Genomic DNA, 19171 nt, shown 5'->3' with positions numbered 1-19171 from the left:
TTAAGTAGTGCCTCGATCACAGTGTGATCAGCAGAAGGACAGAAATCAAGCTACACCAATTAGTACTTGGTCCATGCTCCAGTCGAAAGACAAGGAAATGACATTGAAGCCAACTAATGTTAAGCAATGGGCTGGCTTCATGCCCTGCTGTATACAGTATCTCTCGCAAGCAAGAGCACATGTTCTGTCGCAGGCGAGACATTAAAGCTTGATTTAAGAGGATGAGAGAGTTTTTATAAGGTAACACATGTCTCTACATTTTGATTCAAGTCTGCATAAAGACTGCTTGGAGTATATCTTTTCTTACTGAATCACAGTTGTGTAAATTCCCTCACCATTGTCAGTTATTTATTTACTGCTTGTGACTGTGGTGAACCTACAGGAGAAAATGCTAACAGGTGGCACAGTTTTCATCGCTTGAAGCTATGCTTTTTGTACTCACCTAGTACCTTTTTGTCAGTTCCACCAGAGTCAAGGCTTGCTAAGCCCAGCCAATGGCCCTACTTTCTTTAAGTGTGAAAATAATTATTGGTTCAATAGGGTCAAAAATGAATTGTAAGTAGAACTACTTGTTACCTCTGAGGCACTAATTAACAATTTTTAAAGTAAATCATCTTCTTAACATAATTCATTACTTTTTGAATCTATCTAGCCGCTTCAACAAAAACAAGAGTCCGGCTTTGCAGATGCTTGATGGTATGTGAAGTCGCCATAATCTTTTTTCTTTTTCTTCAGGCGCCACTGAGCTAATTCACCATAATCTTGAAGTCCTACAGTCTCGTAACCCTTGTTGTTCTCATCCTGTATGGGCACATGCGAAGGGTGGTGCATAGGAGGCTGCTCCTTCAAGTGCCTAAAGAAAGGGCAAACCCACATAAAACCACAGTCAGTTCAAACAATACACATGCGCCAGAATGATGCCAACTATTTTCCTCACCTGGGAATATTGTGTGGTTATCCCACACCGTTGCTTGTCTATCCGGTGACTACAGTTACTGGCCGGACCGGGAATACCAGACACCTCGTAATAATGTCCTTAGTTTTAAAGTGTGTGTTTGCTCCAGAGTTCAAGAAAACAATGTACAGGGGTCTAAAATGAGCTTGATCCTCCTCTCAAAATATTCTTCTAGCATACACATGGATTTGCGTAGTGTTTTTGTGTCCCTAATTTCAATTTCAGCATCATGATGGTCTAGGAAATGCAGGATTTTTGCATAGACTGTGTCCAGGCAGTGCTTGGTTTTATTTCAAGTCTTTTTTTAAAATTAATTTTCAAAGAGAAAGAAAAGGCCAATGTGCACACATGTCACTGTAAAATATTTATCATGCACAGGAAGTAGAAGAAAACAATATTTTCTGTATAAGGGAGGGAGATTATTTTACATAAACACAAATCCACTGAAGTCTGTCTGGGTAATCATAGTGCAGTTGTCATGTATTTGGTACAGCTGCAGGCCAGGCAGTCCTTTTGCATGGCCACCTCTTGCTTTTCTGGAATCCTTCAATACACAAACAAAGAAACTGTGCTTGCTTCCAAGACATGGCAGTTTCCCCAAGGGTGGGCAGAAAAACTAAAGACCTGGTTATGATAGTTGGAATACTTTGTTACCTGCCCGGTATACTGCAGGTGCCCTGTAGCCAATGGGACTTGTAATACAAAGGAAGGAATATCCGTTGTTTTTGTGACAGATTATCTCTTACTCCAAACTAAATTGGGTCCTAAGAGTCCTTCACATCACAAGGGTTAGACTGAAATAGCATAACAAGAAATTATATATATTGCATACTTCTGCTACTTATATAACTAGACACATATCAAGCAATAAGCATCAGCTTTAATTGCAACATAGTTGTCAATGTATAATTCTGAAAGAATCCCCCTCTGTACCTTCCTTCTCTCTACTAACAATGTTTCTGTATGTGGCAAACATGAACTCTCTGACCTCCCCCAACAGTGTGGAACGTAGCGTATGTGTGTAATTCCCTGATGAAACCTGTACACTGACCAGTGCAATACAAGATGCTATAAGCGCACACGACCATCATCTCGAGTCCTATTGTGACCCGTGTGCAGATTTGACTTCTGCCAGAAGCGCTGCATGTGATATTGTGCCTACCCCTTATTTTCTTCTTTCAGATACATCTGATTGATGAGAGATAATGGATATTTCTAGTCATGTGGCTTTGCTTGTCCCACCTTGAGCAGGGATGGTATATATGTAATACAAGCTTCATGAGATCTCCCAGTGTCCTCCAATGTGTATTATTCTACCAACTAAGGGTCATAGTCTCCTACAGAGTCTGGCGGGAACACAGGACGAACGCTGGGTTATGTAGGCCACAACTCTGCATGGCTTCTTATAGGTTGGTGATCATTTTACCATGTTGCTGAAGTACTTTGTTGTGGCGATGTGACGTTCTGACGTGGGCGGTCACAACATAGGTTTAAACAGTGAGGTTTACTATATAAAACCACACGCACTCAACGGGTAACTTCATTCTTCAGAGCTTGATTGCTGCTGCTTTCCGCTCTTCCTCCACCCCCATCCCACCAATGCCATAGAATGAGCTGCAGGAGAGAACCACACCTTGCTTGACCACCAAGGATCAGGCTGATGAATTTAGGGTCTGATGATCAGTTTTGACATGCAGAACAATATCTATCAATGCAGCCTGTGTATCAGTTTGTCCCTGTGTTTGGCTTCTTCACTTACACAATCTGTTATTTCTGTACTTAAAATAATGTCTACCTCTAGTTCCTCTTTATTTGCCTCTTCATTTCATTCTCTTTATCTGTAGATCTCCATTTGTCATTCTCACTCTCCCACTACCCGTTTAGATCATAGCCTATTTTCCCTGTGTTTAGGTAAAGCTGCTTTTAATGGGGAAAGCCATAAGGTGGAGTGATGTCCTACATGCTGGTGGCATTTACCGCATTGTTGTGCCGCAGGAAACCGTGAGTATGAAGCGCTTCTGCCTGGTACTCTGGCAATACTGAACTTGCTTGGTGATGTTAGCCCTGGGGCCAAGGGAAGCTTAATATATTGATTCATTGGGCTCTCACTTTGTCTATTACTTTGCTCCAGCTATACATTTTGTACAATTTCCGGATGTAGAATGTTAGCAGCCCTGCACACTGTTATGTTTTAATTTCTTTTGCAGATAAACTTTAGACCAATTCGTTTAGCAAAGCGTTTTTAAATTTGTACTTGAAGTGGGAGGTCTAGTATACTAGATTACCCAAATTGTTTACCGTTCTACTCTCCAGAACACTTCATAAGTATTCATATTTGTTGGCCTTTACTTTTTTGCAATAGGTACCCCTATGGCTTATTAATCGCAATGAGTTAAAGGGAAGTAACATTTTAGTATTTAGCAAGTTTTTAAGCCCATTGGTAGAAAACCACAGTTCCACTGACGTATTTAGTATGTGTTCCTTCATTTGTGGCGTGCAACCTACCAAGACAGCTCTTCCCTTCCACTCTGCAGGATGTGGGAGTGTTAGAGTGCTCTACTAACTCCTGTATTCCACTGAGCACGCAGCACCAGCTTCGTTCTATCTGCCCTCCGAGCCTCCGCGTACAGGACAGATGGAGGCTGCAATATGTGGCTTCACTCTCTGATGTCACCAACCAACAAGTAAGTTTTTTTGATGCTGAAAATATTAATTTACAAAGTTGTCCACTGTCAGCTTTTGCCTGGTTCAAAATCACAGCATTATACTCTTCATAACAGAACTCCCAGTCAATTATTAGGTTCGTTCCCCATAAGCCGGGACCAAAAGAGAGGCCAAAGTGAGCATGGCCATGGACAAGAGATAACTTTATACTTAGATGTGCCATGATTTTAAGAAATACCTTATTATTCAAGTCAACCGCATGCTAACAGAAGAACTACCTAAATTCAGATTGGAAGTTTAAAACCAAACTGTATGTATCCTTTTTAGCAGAAATAAAAGTAAAGAGGTGATAACATATGACATGAAACATGACACACATTTATTGAAATAGTATACAGATTCGAATATCAGTAGAGGACATACTATAAGACAAAACTAGATGGTCTAGGGATTAAGCTTGTTGCATGCATCCCATGCTCTGGTCATTGGAGTGGAACTTCAAGTTATGTGGACTTTATACATAATTCTGTGAGGTTGGATGATGTCTTTACCAAACCTCCAGTGGTGCGTAGAGTTAATGAGCCATTGAAGTAAGGTAAAGTATGCTCACTACCCCACTAAACATGGTGAGGGCCTCCTAAATTCCACTTGGGCTGGCCCACTCATGTATGTACAAAGGCCTTTGGCTAAAAAGGAGCCTCCTGAGGTTTGGCATCCCTCCACTCCAATTGTTAAACTCCTGTTCCAAGGAGGGCTTATTATTAAGTGGCTATGATGTAGAAGCTTGAACAAAGAAGCACCAACTTTGAAGTGGTGAAATTGGGGTATGGGAAAGAGCGTGGAACGAGCAGAGATTAACAATTCAAAGAGCTTTAGTGTAGCCTGTTTTATGCTGTCCTTGCTTTGGCTTCTGAGGCTCATTTATTTTCATCTTCTACGGACCGACATTGCTGGTCATGCATATGGGAGATTACTAAGAATCTCTTTTTCATGATTTTTAGATTCAGTATATTTATTTGAGGTCCTTATCCACCCCCAGAGAGTTAGGGAGGTTACTTTTTTTCTCTGTCACCATGTGTATGGTTCTCTGATGCTGAAATTGTGGCCTGCCTACGTTTACTATAGTCTGTACCCATGCCTGTACTTATTTTACCATTGTGTCTTAATGACTAGTTACCTCTCTCCGTATTTCTGACAGATGGCATTCCTGACTTAGACTAAACTTTACTACTTCTGTGTTGCATGTTCTGTTTGTGTTCCTGTCTAATATTCCTCCCCTTTCTGCATATATGTAAAAGCTGTTGGGACTTATTCGTTCAGTTGAAGTTCACTCTGCAGTTGATTTTAGTTTCTCATCAAGCCCAATCTTATCTTCAGAAAATTGTATTTTTAGTTACTTAACATACATAATGAAGGAATAAGTGCAAATGCACTTATTTCAGTTGCTCTAAATCTTTGGTGATAAACGTATGATGGCCGGATCCGTGACTGAATTTCTTGATTACAACTGACTTTTATAAGTGAGTTCTATTTAGGTTCGAGGCATGTGGGCTGCTGAATTCATATCTTGTGCATAGATTGCCGCCTAGTGTTGGGTCCGGATGATCGCACATTGTTGTCCTGGAAGAGTCTTCGAAGTATCACGAGATAGGTGGCTTCTCCCCTGCACTACAGTGCGCATGGGCATCGACTCCATCCTCAGATTGTTTTTTTCCGCCATTGGGTTCGGATGTATATTGGTTCACTCTGTCGGAATCAATAAAAAACTTTCTTAATGCCAAAAGGTCTTTAGTCTTATTCGTCGGTATTGTCTCGCGTTCGGTGCTTACTTGTTCCGGTTCGGTCCCGAGCCGGAGTCTAAAGAACCGCGTGCTCTCGACGCGGAAGGCCCAGTCGAAGACGCTATCGACTGATCATCATGGACCGGAGTCCGTTCAAGAGATGTCCCGTGTGCAACTCCAAGTATCCCCACATCGACGTCCACCCGGTGTGCAACAAGTGTCTGTCGCCGGATCATGATGAAGCCAGTTGCATGGCTTGTTCCCGTTTCAGGTCCAAGAAGACGCTTAAACATCGACGCGCTGCGCGCCAGGAGGCCCAGCAGACTGCACCGGCACCTGCGGACATCTTCGATGTCGGGGATGATGAAGGAGATGACCGGGAAATTGAAGAAAACTTGTCGAATCCCGCATCGGAGGTCGACTACGACGCTGAAATGTTTGAGGCCGAAGAAGTTGTTGAAGAGGTAGGAGACGACGAAGGGGCCTTTGGGGCCATGGAAGATAGCTCGAGCGAAGAGCTAACTCAAACGGACATTGGGGCCGTACCGCTTCAACAGGCTCAGGTCGAAGGATCGCCAGTAGGCCTTACCCAAAACCTTGCAATGGGTTCTACGGCCCCGCCTTCGGGCTCGGCTACGGACATTATTATTGAGCCGCGCCCTGAGAAATCGAAACCGAAAGCAAAACCAGCAGTCTCGACGCAGGCTAAAGCACCGGTACCCTCCACGAAACCGAAAGTGCAAGTTACCTTGGTCGGATCCAAGCACTCGGAGCCGTCGGCGCCGACGAAGCACAAGGCTGTGGTCGAGCCGAAGACACAAGTCAAGGGCGTCGAGACTAAGTCTGCCACGCCGAAGACAAAAGTCAAGGTGGTCGAGTCGAGTAAATCGGCGCCGAAGAAGGTCGACGCCAATAAAGGGCTCGGTGATCCGATGGCTCACGAGACTCCGCGCCAACAAGATAAGGCCAAGAGCGGTGCAACCCACGAGACTACGTCTGGTGGTGCCTCGAAGGATCCCGGCGACTCGGTGCAGCCGTCCGCCGCTTTCACCAAGAAGGTGACCGACTCCCTACAGCGCATCAGGGAGAAGGCCTCGACAGTCAGCCCTAAAGATGCTCCACCCTCGAAGCCGGTTGAGAAGCCTCAAAAGGGGTCGACGCCCATTCATTTCACGTTGCCGCCAAAGGTGGCGCCGAAGGCTTTCGCCCCGAAGTTGGGAACGGGTGTGCCCGAGACGGTGCCCTCGGTGCCGAAGTCGACCACAGGGGTTCCAACCCAGAAGCATCGACAATCTTCGTTGGAGGAACAACGTGAACACTTTATTGATGCCGAAACGGGCAGGTTTTCCCTACATAAACGGAAAATTGCCCCGGAAAGGCCTATGGAGTCCTACAAGATTCCTTTGAAGAAGAAAAAGGATTCCACTTCGACTCCTGATCTTGTGGAACCACTCTCTCCACATGCCCATAATGCCTCGCCCACTTACTCTGACGTGGAAGCTGGTGAGGGTGATGATGAGGATGAGTACAGCTATCCTGTCTACACAGACACTGATGAGGTCAATGAGCCCTGGGCAGCTGGGGCTGACCCAGGTGACCCTCACTCTGCCCCGGACACTCAACTCTACGCGGTGAAAACATCACCCACTCAGGATTCTGCGGCTTTTCATGCCCTCATTGAACGGGCGGCTAAGAACAATGACGTCCAGCTCCATGCTGACCCCATTGAGGAGGACTTTCTCTTTGACACCTTTTCCGTCTCGGAGAGGACTGTAAAAACTCTCCCTATGTTGAAGGGTGTCTTAAAGCATGCTGGGGACATTTTTAAGGAGCCTACCAGAGCCAGGGTGATAAACCCTAGGATAGAGAAGAAGTATAAGCCAGCACCTACTGACCCTACTTACATCAAGGGACAGCTCCCTCTAGACTCTCTTGTTGTTTCTAATGCCCGGAAGAGGGCTAATTCTCAAACAACGGGTGATGCTCCTCCCCAGATAAAGAATCAAAGGTGTTTGAGGCATCAGGGAAAAGGGTTGCGGCTCAAGCGGCCAATATCTGGCGCATTTCAAATACACAAGCACTTCTAGCAAGGTATGACAGGGCACACTATGACACACTGGAAACCCTGTTGCAGCACCTGCCTGACGAATACAAATAGGCGGCTGAGATGCTCATCCAAGAGGGAAAACTAATATCTAATTCTTCCATTAAGTGTGCACTGGACACGGCTGACACCGCGGCCAGGGCCGTCAACACTAGCGTCATGCTGAGACGACATGCCAGGCTTAGAATCTCGGGATTTAAGCCAGAGATACAGACCACCATTCTTAATCAAACAGTTAACCCTGATCGTCTGTTCAGCCCAGAGGTGGACACCACCTTAGAAAAGATAAAGAAGGACACTGACACTGCTAAGTCCATGGGGGCCTTGCAGTCCCAGCAATTCAGGGGTGGTTCTTTTCGTCGCTCCAGCAATAGAGGTGTTTCCAGAGGCCAGAGCTCACAAACCACGCAGTATTGTAAGGGCAACACACAATCCACCTACACCAAACAGAATCGTGGTGGATATCGTGGGAACAGCACCAAGGGCAGGGGCAGAGGAAACAACAACTCCAGATCCTCTGCCAACAACAACAAACAGTGACGCCTTGTCACTGCCCCCCGACCACGCAACACCGGTCGGGGGGAGACTTCAGCAGTTCCCTCCAGTCTGGAAGTCCATCACCACAGACAGGTGGTTCACAAAACTTGTCCAGTACGGTTATTGTCTAGAGTTAACATCCACTCCACCCAACATACCCCCAAGACACTGTCCTATGTCTGCCGAGCATTTGCACTTATTGCAGTAGGAGGTACTCGTCATGCTGCAAAAAGGGGCAATCGAGCTCGTGCCTGTGGAAGAAAGAGGCATAGGAGTTTACTCACTGTACTTCTTGATACCAAAGAAGGATGGGTCCCTCAGACCCATACTGGACCTCAGACCCCTCAATCAGTACATTCTATCGTGGCACTTTCATATGTTGACTCTGCAGCAAGTACTCCCGTTGCTCAGTCAAGGGGATTTCCTCGCAACTTTAGACCTAAAGGATGCGTATTTTCACATTCCGCTGCACCCGTCACACAGAAAATACCTCCGGTTCACCATCCAAAACCAACATTACCAGTTCAAGGTTTTGCCTTTCGGAGTCACCACGGCACCCAGGGTGTTTACAAAGTGCCTAGCGACAGTGCACCTGAGGAGACAAAACATTCACGTCTACCCTCATCTGGACGACTGGCTCATTCAGGCTAAGTCAGCCCAGCAGTGTGCCGCCCACATGTCCCACACCATTCACCTACTTCACGATCTGGGATTCTCACTGAATTACCCGAAGTCCCACCTGCAACACGCCCACATACGGCAGTATCTGGGTGCGACGATAAACACTCTGGCAGCCACAGCACAGCCAAATTCAGTGAGGGTCAACAGCATTCAATCGCTGATACAGAAGTTCAGACCTCAACGCTCGCTTCCAGCAAGAGTGTTCATGCAGTTGATAGGCATGATGGCCTCCTGCATCTCCATAGTCCCGCACGCGAGACTACATATGCGTCCGCTTCAGGAGTGCTTAGCACGTCAGTGGACTCAGCTCACGGACAGTTGAAAGACCTAGTGTTGGTGAGCGATCGGGCATACAACTCTCTGCATTTGTGGAACCCACAAAACCTTTGCAAGGGACGGCCGTTCCAAGAGCTTGTGCCACAGATCATCCTGACGACGGACGCTTCTCTCCAGGGATGGGGAGCTCATGTACTCCATTATACTGTGCAGGGACTATGGACACCACAGCAACGGAGAATGCACATCAATGTTCTGGAACTGATGGCAATCTTCATGGCACTAAAGGCCTTCAAAGTACATCTGTGCAACAAGGTCGTGTTGATCCGGATGGACAACATGACAGCCATGTACTACATTCAGAAGCAGGGAGGGACACACTCTCCACAGCTGTCTCATCTGGCTCAGAGCATGTGGAAGTGGGCCATTCAAAGGAACATCTTCCTCATGGCAGAACACCTCCCAGGCAAGGACAATCAGATGGCGGACCTGCTCAGCAGGTACAGCCACCAAATGCACGAGTGGGAGATACATCCATCAGTACTCCACCCGTACTTCCAAAGTTGGGGTCATCCAGAGATAGACCTGTTTGCCACAAAGGAGAACGCAAAATGCCAAAGCTTCGCCGCCAGGTTTCGACATCCACAGTCACAAGGCAATGCGATATGGAGGAACTGGTCAGGCAAATTTGCGTACGCTTTTCCCCCAGCACCTCTAATACCGCTGGTGGCACGCAAGCTCAAGCAGCACTCAATGACTCTCATCCTGGTTGCTCTAACGTGGGCTCGCAAACCATGGTACACCACGTTTCTGGAACTGTCCGTGGTACCGCATCAAAGGCTGCGCCTCACAGCCAGGCTTTTGACGCAGAGCCATGGCGACATTCAGCACCCAGATCCGCAACAGCTCAACCTGGCGATCTGGCTCCTGAGGTCTTAGAGTTTGGCTACCTCAACTTACCTCCTGACTGTATGGACATCATCCGGGAGGCAAGGAAGCCCACCACTAGAGCATGCTATGCGGCAAAGTGGAAGTGGTTTGTCATTTATTGCGCAGACCACAACATTAACCCGCTAGATGCATCTATTCAGAACATCATTTGTTATCTACGCTTCCATTCACATACATTTATCTGCAATGGCTGCTTATCTCCAAAACAGGCAGCACCTCTCACTCTTCAGGGTGCCTGCCATTAAAGCCTTTCTGGAAGGACTCAAACGAGTCATTCCTCCGCGGACTCCACCAGCTCCGGAGTGGAACCTCAATGTGGTCCTCACCCGGCTGATGGGTCCTCCTTTTGAACCACTGCATTCCTGCGAGATTCAATTCTTGACATGGAAAGTGGCTTTCCTTATAGCGATTACGTCGCTGCGACGAGTTAGTGAACTCCAGGCACTAACTATCCAAGAGCCTTTTATTCAAATTCATTCTAACAGGGTGGTGCTTCGCACTAATCCTAAATTCCTTCCTAAGGTAGTGTCTCAGTTCCATATCAACCAGACTATAGAACTACCCGTGTTCTTCCAAAATCCAGAGTCACTGGCGGAGAGAATGCTCCACACACTTGATGTCAAAAGGGCCCAATTGTATTACATTGATAGGACCAAAGATTTTAGGAAGACTCTTTGTTGCCTTTGCTCCACAATACAAAGGTAACCCCATTTCCAAGGCTGGTATAGCCAGGTGGATAGTTAAATGTATTCAGATCTGCTATTTGAAAGCCAAGCGCACTCTCACTATTCCACCACGGGCCCACTCCACTCGAAAGTTAGGGGCCTCCATGGCTTTCCTTGGAAATATCCATTTGGAAAACATATGTAGAGCAGCCACATGGTCTACCACACACACATTTACAAAACATTACTGTGTTGATGTGCACTCCAAACGGCAAGCAGCAGTAGGGCAGGCTGTTCTAAAAACACTTTTCCATACTGCTGCAGCTGGCACAGGCGGCCGCCGTTAATGGAGGGACTGCTATGTATTCTATGCACAAGATATGAATTCAGCAGCCCACATGCCTCGAACCGAATATGCTACTTACCAGTATGCATCTGTTCTTGGCATGTAGGGCTGCTGACATTCATATCGCCCGCCCTCCTCCCCGGCGCCTGTAGCAGCTGCAGAATTCACGTATACTTCTAGCATGGTCATCATTCACTTAGTTTCACTCCATCTTGGCCACAATGGCTAAAAACAATCTGAGGATGGAGTCGATGCCCATGCGCACTGTAGTCCAGGGGAGGAGCCACCTATCTTGTGATATTTCGAAGACTCTTCCAGGACAACAATGTGTGATCATCCGGACCCAACACTAGGCGGCGATCTATGCACAAGATATGAATGTCAGCAGCCCTACATGCCAAGAACAGATGCATACTGGTAAGTAGCACATTCGTTTTTATGTATGCCTTCTTTGGATACTTTAAACATCTGGTATGTTTCCGACCCTCCTTGCTCACTGTTGAACGTCCCTGCTCTAAATGTTCTGCATACTGCTTGAAGGAAGTCATGCATTTATTTATTTCAAGGTTGTATATAGCATTCCTGCACCCCAGAATGTATTAGGATGCTTTGCAAGAAACCAAAATAATTAGCAGGCAGAGTAATAGACAGCAACTAATATGAGCCAATAGCATTTCAGAACAATGGTAAAATGGTAAGATAGAGACAGCATAGCCTGAGAACAGAATTATATATTCGCTGTTTTTGGGAAGTAGAGCGGGTGTTTTGAGACGAGCGATGTATGTGAAAACAACCCGCCATGTCTTTTTCCCTTTTCGCCAGAAAGTGCATGCGGCGCTGGCTACCATGAGAGTGAGGTGTTCCCCCATTGTGAAGATTCTAAGCTCCAGGTGAGCCCGCTCTTGTTTGTCCTCAATTTGCGTTCAAGAACTCATTAGCGCCCTAGTTCAGAGCCAGGTATGTCAATGATCATGGTAGCGTGGGATGTTATGGCCCCAGTTACCCCTCCAACCTACTCCTAATCAGTACAGAGTAAAATTGTTTATTAATGTATCCATGTTATCACTATAATAACACTGTATGTTGCCTGTTTAATTGAATGTTGTTTTATGAGCATCAATCTCTCTCTCTCTCTCTCTCTCTATATATATATATATATATATATATATATATATATATATATATATATATATATATATATATATATATATATATATTGTGTACCACTAAATTTCAATTGCGCAGTTCCTGAGCTGGTGTACCTTTTGATATGTGTCTTGCCTGTGGAAGTATTTACTGTGTGATCAGTATGAATATCTATCCCAGTTAATTATCTCTCTATCTATACTGCTGCCGATAAAGTTACTCACCAGTCCTGCCACAGTCTGAGGGGACTGCAACGCCTTCTTGGACGCACTTCGCTCCTGCATTTTGTTTATTCCTGATGCGGGTGCCGGGGACTACATCCCCCAGCGTGCCCTTGTGGCGCCTGCCATTGTGTCACAGCAAAGCACCAGGAGGCGCTTTAAAACTGCACAAGGGCTCCCGCAACGCGGGTCAGTCTATCTATACTGCTGCTGCCAAAGTTAATCACCAGCCCTGCCACAGTCTGAGGAGACTGCAATGCCTTCTTGGACGCACTTCGCTTCGCATTTTGTTAATTCCTGATGCGGGTGCCGGGACTACATCCCCCAACATCCTCTTGTGGCGCCTGCCATTGCGTCACAGTAAAGCTCCAGGAGGCGCTTTAAAACTGCACAAGGGCTCCCGCAGCGTGTCTTCCTCTTATCTATACTGCTGCCACTGCTGCCAAAGTTACTCACCAGCCCTGCCACAGTCTGAGGGGACTGTAACGCCTTTTTGGACGCACTTTGCTCCTGCATGTTGTTTATTCCTGATGCGGGTGCCTTGGACTACATCCACCAGCGTCCCCTTGTGACGCCTGCCATCGCGTCACAGTAAAGCGCCAGGAGGCGCTTTAAAACTGCGCAAGTGCTCCCTATCCGGGCCTATCCGCGCACTTCAGCGGCCGGAAGAGGCTGGGCTGGGCTGGGCCCCCCCCCCCTCAACATCGATTCTCGAACTTTAAGTAAGCTTGTGCTACTGGACTTGGCCGGAAGGCGGGTGATTATCTCTGTTTAAGAGTTTGTGTAGGTTTAAGTTGAATTCATACCCTGTTTTCAATTGTGTAGCACTGAATCTTCCAGGGTATGAGCAAGTCCACAAGTAAGGGGGAGGGTGGTTGCTGGAGTGGTAGGGACCCTAGATGCCTTCCTTACTCGAGTCCGTGTTAATACATGAGATACAGCTAACCGAACTGAGGCTTTCTCTGTACCCATCCTGTCCCCCTACAGGGCAAACTCCTGTTATTCAGCTAACTGCTACACCAACCTCGTGTTCTCAAACTTACCCAGTGACAGTAGGCAGCCCACAGCCAGGCTCATCCAATTTATGCTCAGTGGATAGTATATCCTCCTCCCTTCTAGCTACCCCTACTATTATGCTTACAAGACAGCAAAAGTCAACACTAGCTCCCTGATGCAATGCACAAGCAAAGAAAAGGAAAGTGTGCAGTGCCCCTAAAGCCGGCTTCCAGGTTTCAAAGCAGGCCAAGAATAAGGGTGCCACACCAGGGAGGGGAGGGATCCCAGTTCCACTTGCTGAGCTTGTCACCATCCAGTCGGGAATGTCTAGCGTAGACCCAACCTTATTGGGGCCCAACACTTGGACCCTTTAGAGGTCCAAGATGATTTCTTAAATCGGATGGAAGCCAAGCTATTAGCCCTGATCGATCCCCTCCTGTCAAAATTTGTCATAATAGATCAGAGACTAACTAAGATTGTGCAATATATACTCAAAGCTCCACTCCCCCACTCTGAGAGTAGCCAGCCGGACGCCATAGCAGCCAGCCAGGGGGAAAACATATTTGGGCCACTCCGACATGTCGTAGCTTGTCCCCCCCTGCTTAGTAATCCCTCCCAAACGACATATACCATCCTTGCAACCAACCAATGCTCCATCGATATGTAAGGAAGGGCCAAAGGGCCCAGTGGGAAGAATACAGGGTCATGGAGAGTGTAGGAGAGTAGGGGCTGCTTCCTATGGTCACCCCCACTTTTTGCTGTGATTCTCTGGTTTTTCGACTTTAGTGTGGCTGTGGGCCCGCTAATCAGACCCCCAGCCCGGCTGTTCTCTCTCTAAATTGATACCATTTACTTTAGGTACATACCATATTGGTTACTGGGTCACCCTTGTCAGCCTCTGTATAGTGTACCGTAGGTACCCAGGGCATAGGTGTACCCTAGGCCTACCAGGGGCTGCAGCATGTATTGTGCCACCCCTGGTTTGCCTTCCAAACTGACACCACAGGCCTGTTCACACAGCCTGGGTAAGGTGGTGTAATAACCCCTTACTTAGATATAGTATACCTATATCTGCCTTATATATAGACACATATGCACCTATAAGTCACTCCTATGGTAGGCCTCGACAATCCTGGAGTGCTTGGTTTTATGTGAGAGGGTGCCCTAGCATGAGCTGAGCCCCTCTGCAGCTTTCGGAACCATCTCCTTATAGCTGTTCTATGATATAGCCATACCATATACTCTTAAGTGCATTATAATCCTTGCGGTTAATGCTAACGATGGTTTGGCTTTATCAAAACATGTCGTGTAAGGTGTCAAACACTTTGGAATACTACCCCCCCCCGCCAATTCTGGCGGCGGGGGTAACATTCCACCCTTCTAGAGGGAAAAGACATGTACGTTACTGCTTTACCTGGTTACAGTTAAACAGAGCCTCAGCATCACAAAATGGATGCTTCTGCCACAGACTCGAGTCTGACTTCCTGTTGCTGGGGGAAACTCCAGCAAGGGCGGCCTGGACAATAGGTTTCCTGTCCAGGGAGGTGCCAGCACCTCCCCAGACAGGGTTTTTTTGTGTATTGGGGCAGAGAGGGCTGCATTCAGTAAATGCATCTAGACACTACCTGGGGCACACAAGGTGCTCCATGCATAGCCCGGTTCAAACCTGTTACTGGGGCACTCCAGCCCCAGCTCTGGCGCGAAACTGGACAAAGGGAAAGGGGTGTAACCACCCCCTTCTCAGGTCCACCCATAGGAGGGACCTAGGCAGGTAATCCAGCCCCCATCCTTAGTATAAGTATAGGAGCTGTGTCCCCAGATTTTTAGATTATCCTGGAACGAAACTTTGATACAGAATTCTTGGACCTTCGACATTCTATTCTGACTAGAAGACGGAACACATCTCCCTTGTGGTCAAGGAGTGACCACCCAGTTCAAACAGGCACCAACAGCAACTTTGCCGGTCTGCAGTTTCAAGGCTCACGCCGGAACCCGAAGACTCTGCGACTCAAGAACTGGACTTCCAGACTTCTCTGACCCCGACCCACATCCATAGCAAATCTGAGACCCGTGGCGGACACCAGAGACGTGGGACCGGACATCTTGGACATCCTGCATTTTGCTACCTGCACTCCTTTTCTGAAGCCTCAGTAAGTTCTGCATTGGGGTATGAGAAGCCCCAGCCCCGAGCATCATTTGACCCGAAGCCCAGGCCCCAACACTCCGCGAGTGTCCTGTGGGCCCCGCCTTCACATTTGTGCTCGACGCGTCTTCAGGCCCCCACATTCTGCGAGTGTCCTGTGGGCCCCGCCTTCACATTTGTGCTCGACGCGTCTTCCTGGTTCCTTGCCCGTTGGCTAGTGAGCCCCCTGAAGACGCCATCTTGAATCTAACTTGCGATCCTGGTTGCTCCAGGCTTGCCCCAGCTTCCTAGCAAAGGAGAAGCGCCACAGACCTTGCTGGTCTGCAACAGAGCCAATCTCGACATCCTGCGTGGGTTGCGGTTGCCAAAGCTTGTTGGGTCCAATCCGGATACCGACGCTGCAGTCCTCTAGATCCATCGTGGGACAGCTCGAATCTAGCTCCTGGTACTCGTCGATGCCTCCTGGACCTCCTGGCTGAAGAGACAAACTCACCTTCTTCACCTTCAAGCACGCAACATCGCCTGGTTCCTTCCTGGTCACTGGCTGGTGACCCAGACTCTGTCCCCTCTGCTTTCAGGTTCTTCACATCTCCGATCCACCCTTGGATCCACCCGGACACTTTGCCTCTGGTCGCCTGCAGCACTTCTTTGCAGCTCTCCATAGAAAACGACGACAAAACCCGACATCAAGACACCTATGCACCTGGCTTCCGTGAGTGAAGTAACACGAGTACTCTGGTAGTCTCAAGGGTATTGGCCCTCCTAGTGTCTAAGTCTCAAAGGGTTCCGTCCTAGTCCATTCTTTGTACATCAATAGGGTGATCCAGTACTTTACAAACCATCCTACTGATGTCCCTATAGTGGATGACAGGAAGATACCCCTTCTAATGTTTGCAGATGACACCTTGCTAATCTCTAAAACGCAACAGGGTCTTCAGACGGCGATTGAGAGATTCGAGGTGTTCTGCTGGGATCATGGTCTTATAATCAATGTGGACAAGACTAAGTTCATGGTATTACATAAACAAAAGATTGTAAGAGGGAGGGTAGTCATGAACGATGTCACATTAGAGCAGACCCAAGTTTTTACATACCTGGGTATTACCCTAGGGTGTAAATTAAATTGGAAGCCGCATATAGACCAGATGGTCCTCAAACATGCCCAACTATCCGGCGCTTTAATAAAGAAACAGTGCCTCTCCCATACCAAGCCGATCGCCCCAGTGTTAAAGATGTACAATTCAAAAATTACTGGGGCTTTAGCAACCTAGCGGCTCTGACGACCTCCCAAAATAAATTCATGAGGGGCATAATTGGTCTCCCACAATCCACCCCATTGCTATTTTTCATGATTTAGGGTGTCAGTTCCTAGAGGATGTAGCACGCTCTGGGTTACTCCTGAGCTCTCCCAGTACGCCCAGGCCTTACTTGAGATTAGGAATGCTGATAGAGAGTGCAAAATGTCATGGCTGAGGCAGGCAAGGGACACCTATAAAGATATGGGCCTTAGCTCCTTGTGGCAAAATCCCCGTTGACAATGTCTTTCCATCTAGAAAGGATTTTAAGGAGTTATACTGGAACATGGTCACCATGAAACGCTTTGCGTCATTAATTAGGCCTTCCATATCAAGGGACTTTTTGGAGTCTAAACACACCACAGTATACGAAGGGTATTGGGATTGGATCACGGTTCCCAGTGATAGAAAACGGTACCACCAATTTAGGGTGGGCACTGTCCCAGTTAATTCATTCACTGGTAAATGGCAATCCAAAAGTAGCACGAAATGTCCTTTCTGTCCGACTCAGAATGAAACAATAGCTCATATTCTGTTTATCTGCCCAAAGTACAAAAAACCAAGGCTCACATGGTTGAAGCCCATTTGCTTTTTGAAGGGCATTAATACGGGTACAGAAGCGCTAAGGATTCTGAAAACGGACTCTACGGAACCAATTGTAATAGCGGTTGCCACATTTTTACACTGGATGTGGGCTATTCGCGCTTACAAACTGAGCCTGATTTAAACTGTTCTACATTGTATATCTGTTTTTTAAAATTGTTTTTAACCAAGTTACTGCTATTTATCGGCCTCTACTGTACTTGGGATTTTATTGTTTGATAGCTTATCATGCCTTTTAGACTAACTAATTGTATATAGGGATGGAATAACTCTGGCCTCGTTTTTCTACTATGTTACTTTGACAACTACAAGACTGGAATGGTTAATATTTTAAATGTAAATGTATTTTATGATTATGTGAATCGCAATAAAGACTTATTTAATTTAATTGAATTTAATTAATTATCCTAGGTGTGTTTGATAGAGTCAGACTTCTAACCCGCAGATTGCATCTTAATGCCAAGAGTACTCCTTTCTGCTACCCGAGCACTCAAAAGTGTACCACTCACACCCACATACATGCCGCTTGATCTCACTACAACCTCCATTTTCCTGCAGGGTGGAAGGGACTCGTTATTAAACAATCCACAAATTTGCCCTTACACATTTCACTTTTGTTTTTGCACACTATATTTTGTTTTCTCCGTGTGGAAGCCCTTTGCATTATGCACCAATTAATTCTGGGGGCCTTCCCTTTCCCAGCATGGAACGACCCTTACGCTTGATTTTAACAGGAACAGTTTTAAATGTATTCGCAAGGTGGGAAGCTACCTGTAGATGTGTTGTAAATACCCACAAACCTGTGTTTATAGGCAGTTCACTGCCCTTTGCGTTACCACCTTCTCCTCTTGTATTTCTGCACTTTCAGTGGTTGAAAATACACTGTATATCAGATTTTACATTATCCTAAGTTGTCTATACAATGTACTTTAAAACATCTATTGATTGATTGTCTGTAAACCAGGATGTGTAATTGTGAAGCAAAACTGCGTTTTTGTGGGCCTAACCTGCATTAAACTATGCCTGTGTGCATGCAACCTCTTGAGAATCAGACCCTTGCAGTTGAGGCGCAATATAGCTATGACTAAGATCCACTGTGTGACACACTCTACCGTACTGTGCTAATGAAGGTCAAAGTACCCTATGTGTGTGTATCCACCAAGCTCAAAAAGCTGAAGTTGGTGTAGAAAGTATGAGTAACGCTGCTGTAACTGAGTGACATTAACATAAATTTATTTCTTAGTGCTACCGATACATTGGTCTCGTTCTGCTGTGAAGTATTGGGCCGCAGTGTGTGTGAATCGGACAGAAATAGCAGGTCCATCGCAACCCAGCGGACCCGGCGGAGCCATGGTGAGGATATATATTTCACGTTCTTTGGGCTTTGGAGAAGAGACTTTTGAGGGAAGGACACATTTCTTTTTATTTTCCTTACTGTTTTACCTGGCAGCATCTCCAGGTACAATAACAGCATTAATGGAAACAAACAAAACACAGAACTGTGCAGCATTTCCAGCAGTTGCAACTGCAGATTCAAATTTCAGCATCTTGCTTTGGACATTTTATTGAGATGCAGCCAGTGTGCCAGGCGGATTGTGGTTTGTAGATCTAGATGGAGTTGCCCATTCCAGTCCTGAGAATTGTGGTGTTTTGCAATTTTTTGGAGGCTCTGACATCATTCAGGGTCCAAGATCAAGCATATGCCATATCTAGTATTAGCAAATCTACGAAGCAATGGAGGGCTCTATATAATTGGGGTTTTGCAGTGGTTAGAGCAGCAGAGGTAGCAAGCAGGGGTACTGCATTA

General features: G+C 46.6%; 1 protein-coding gene across 1 annotated transcript in view; it reads left to right on the top strand.

The window, feature by feature from the left end:
• Positions 1-19171, top strand: part of CTC1 (CST telomere replication complex component 1) — a 167800-nt gene that overhangs the window by 65488 nt on the left and 83141 nt on the right. The window contains exons 14-17 of the mRNA XM_086945964.1: positions 2867-2956; positions 3490-3639; positions 11783-11850; positions 18608-18717. Of these exons, the coding sequence (XP_086802090.1) occupies positions 2867-2956; positions 3490-3639; positions 11783-11850; positions 18608-18717 (418 nt within the window). The remainder of the gene's footprint in view (positions 1-2866; positions 2957-3489; positions 3640-11782; positions 11851-18607; positions 18718-19171) is intronic.

The sequence above is a fragment of the Lissotriton vulgaris genome, chromosome 12, assembly GCF_964263255.1.
Source record: "Lissotriton vulgaris chromosome 12, aLisVul1.2, whole genome shotgun sequence".
Lineage (NCBI taxonomy): Eukaryota > Metazoa > Chordata > Amphibia > Caudata > Salamandridae > Lissotriton > Lissotriton vulgaris.
The sequence above is the reverse complement of the archived record's forward strand: the minus strand, read 5'-3'. Positions and strand labels throughout refer to the sequence as shown.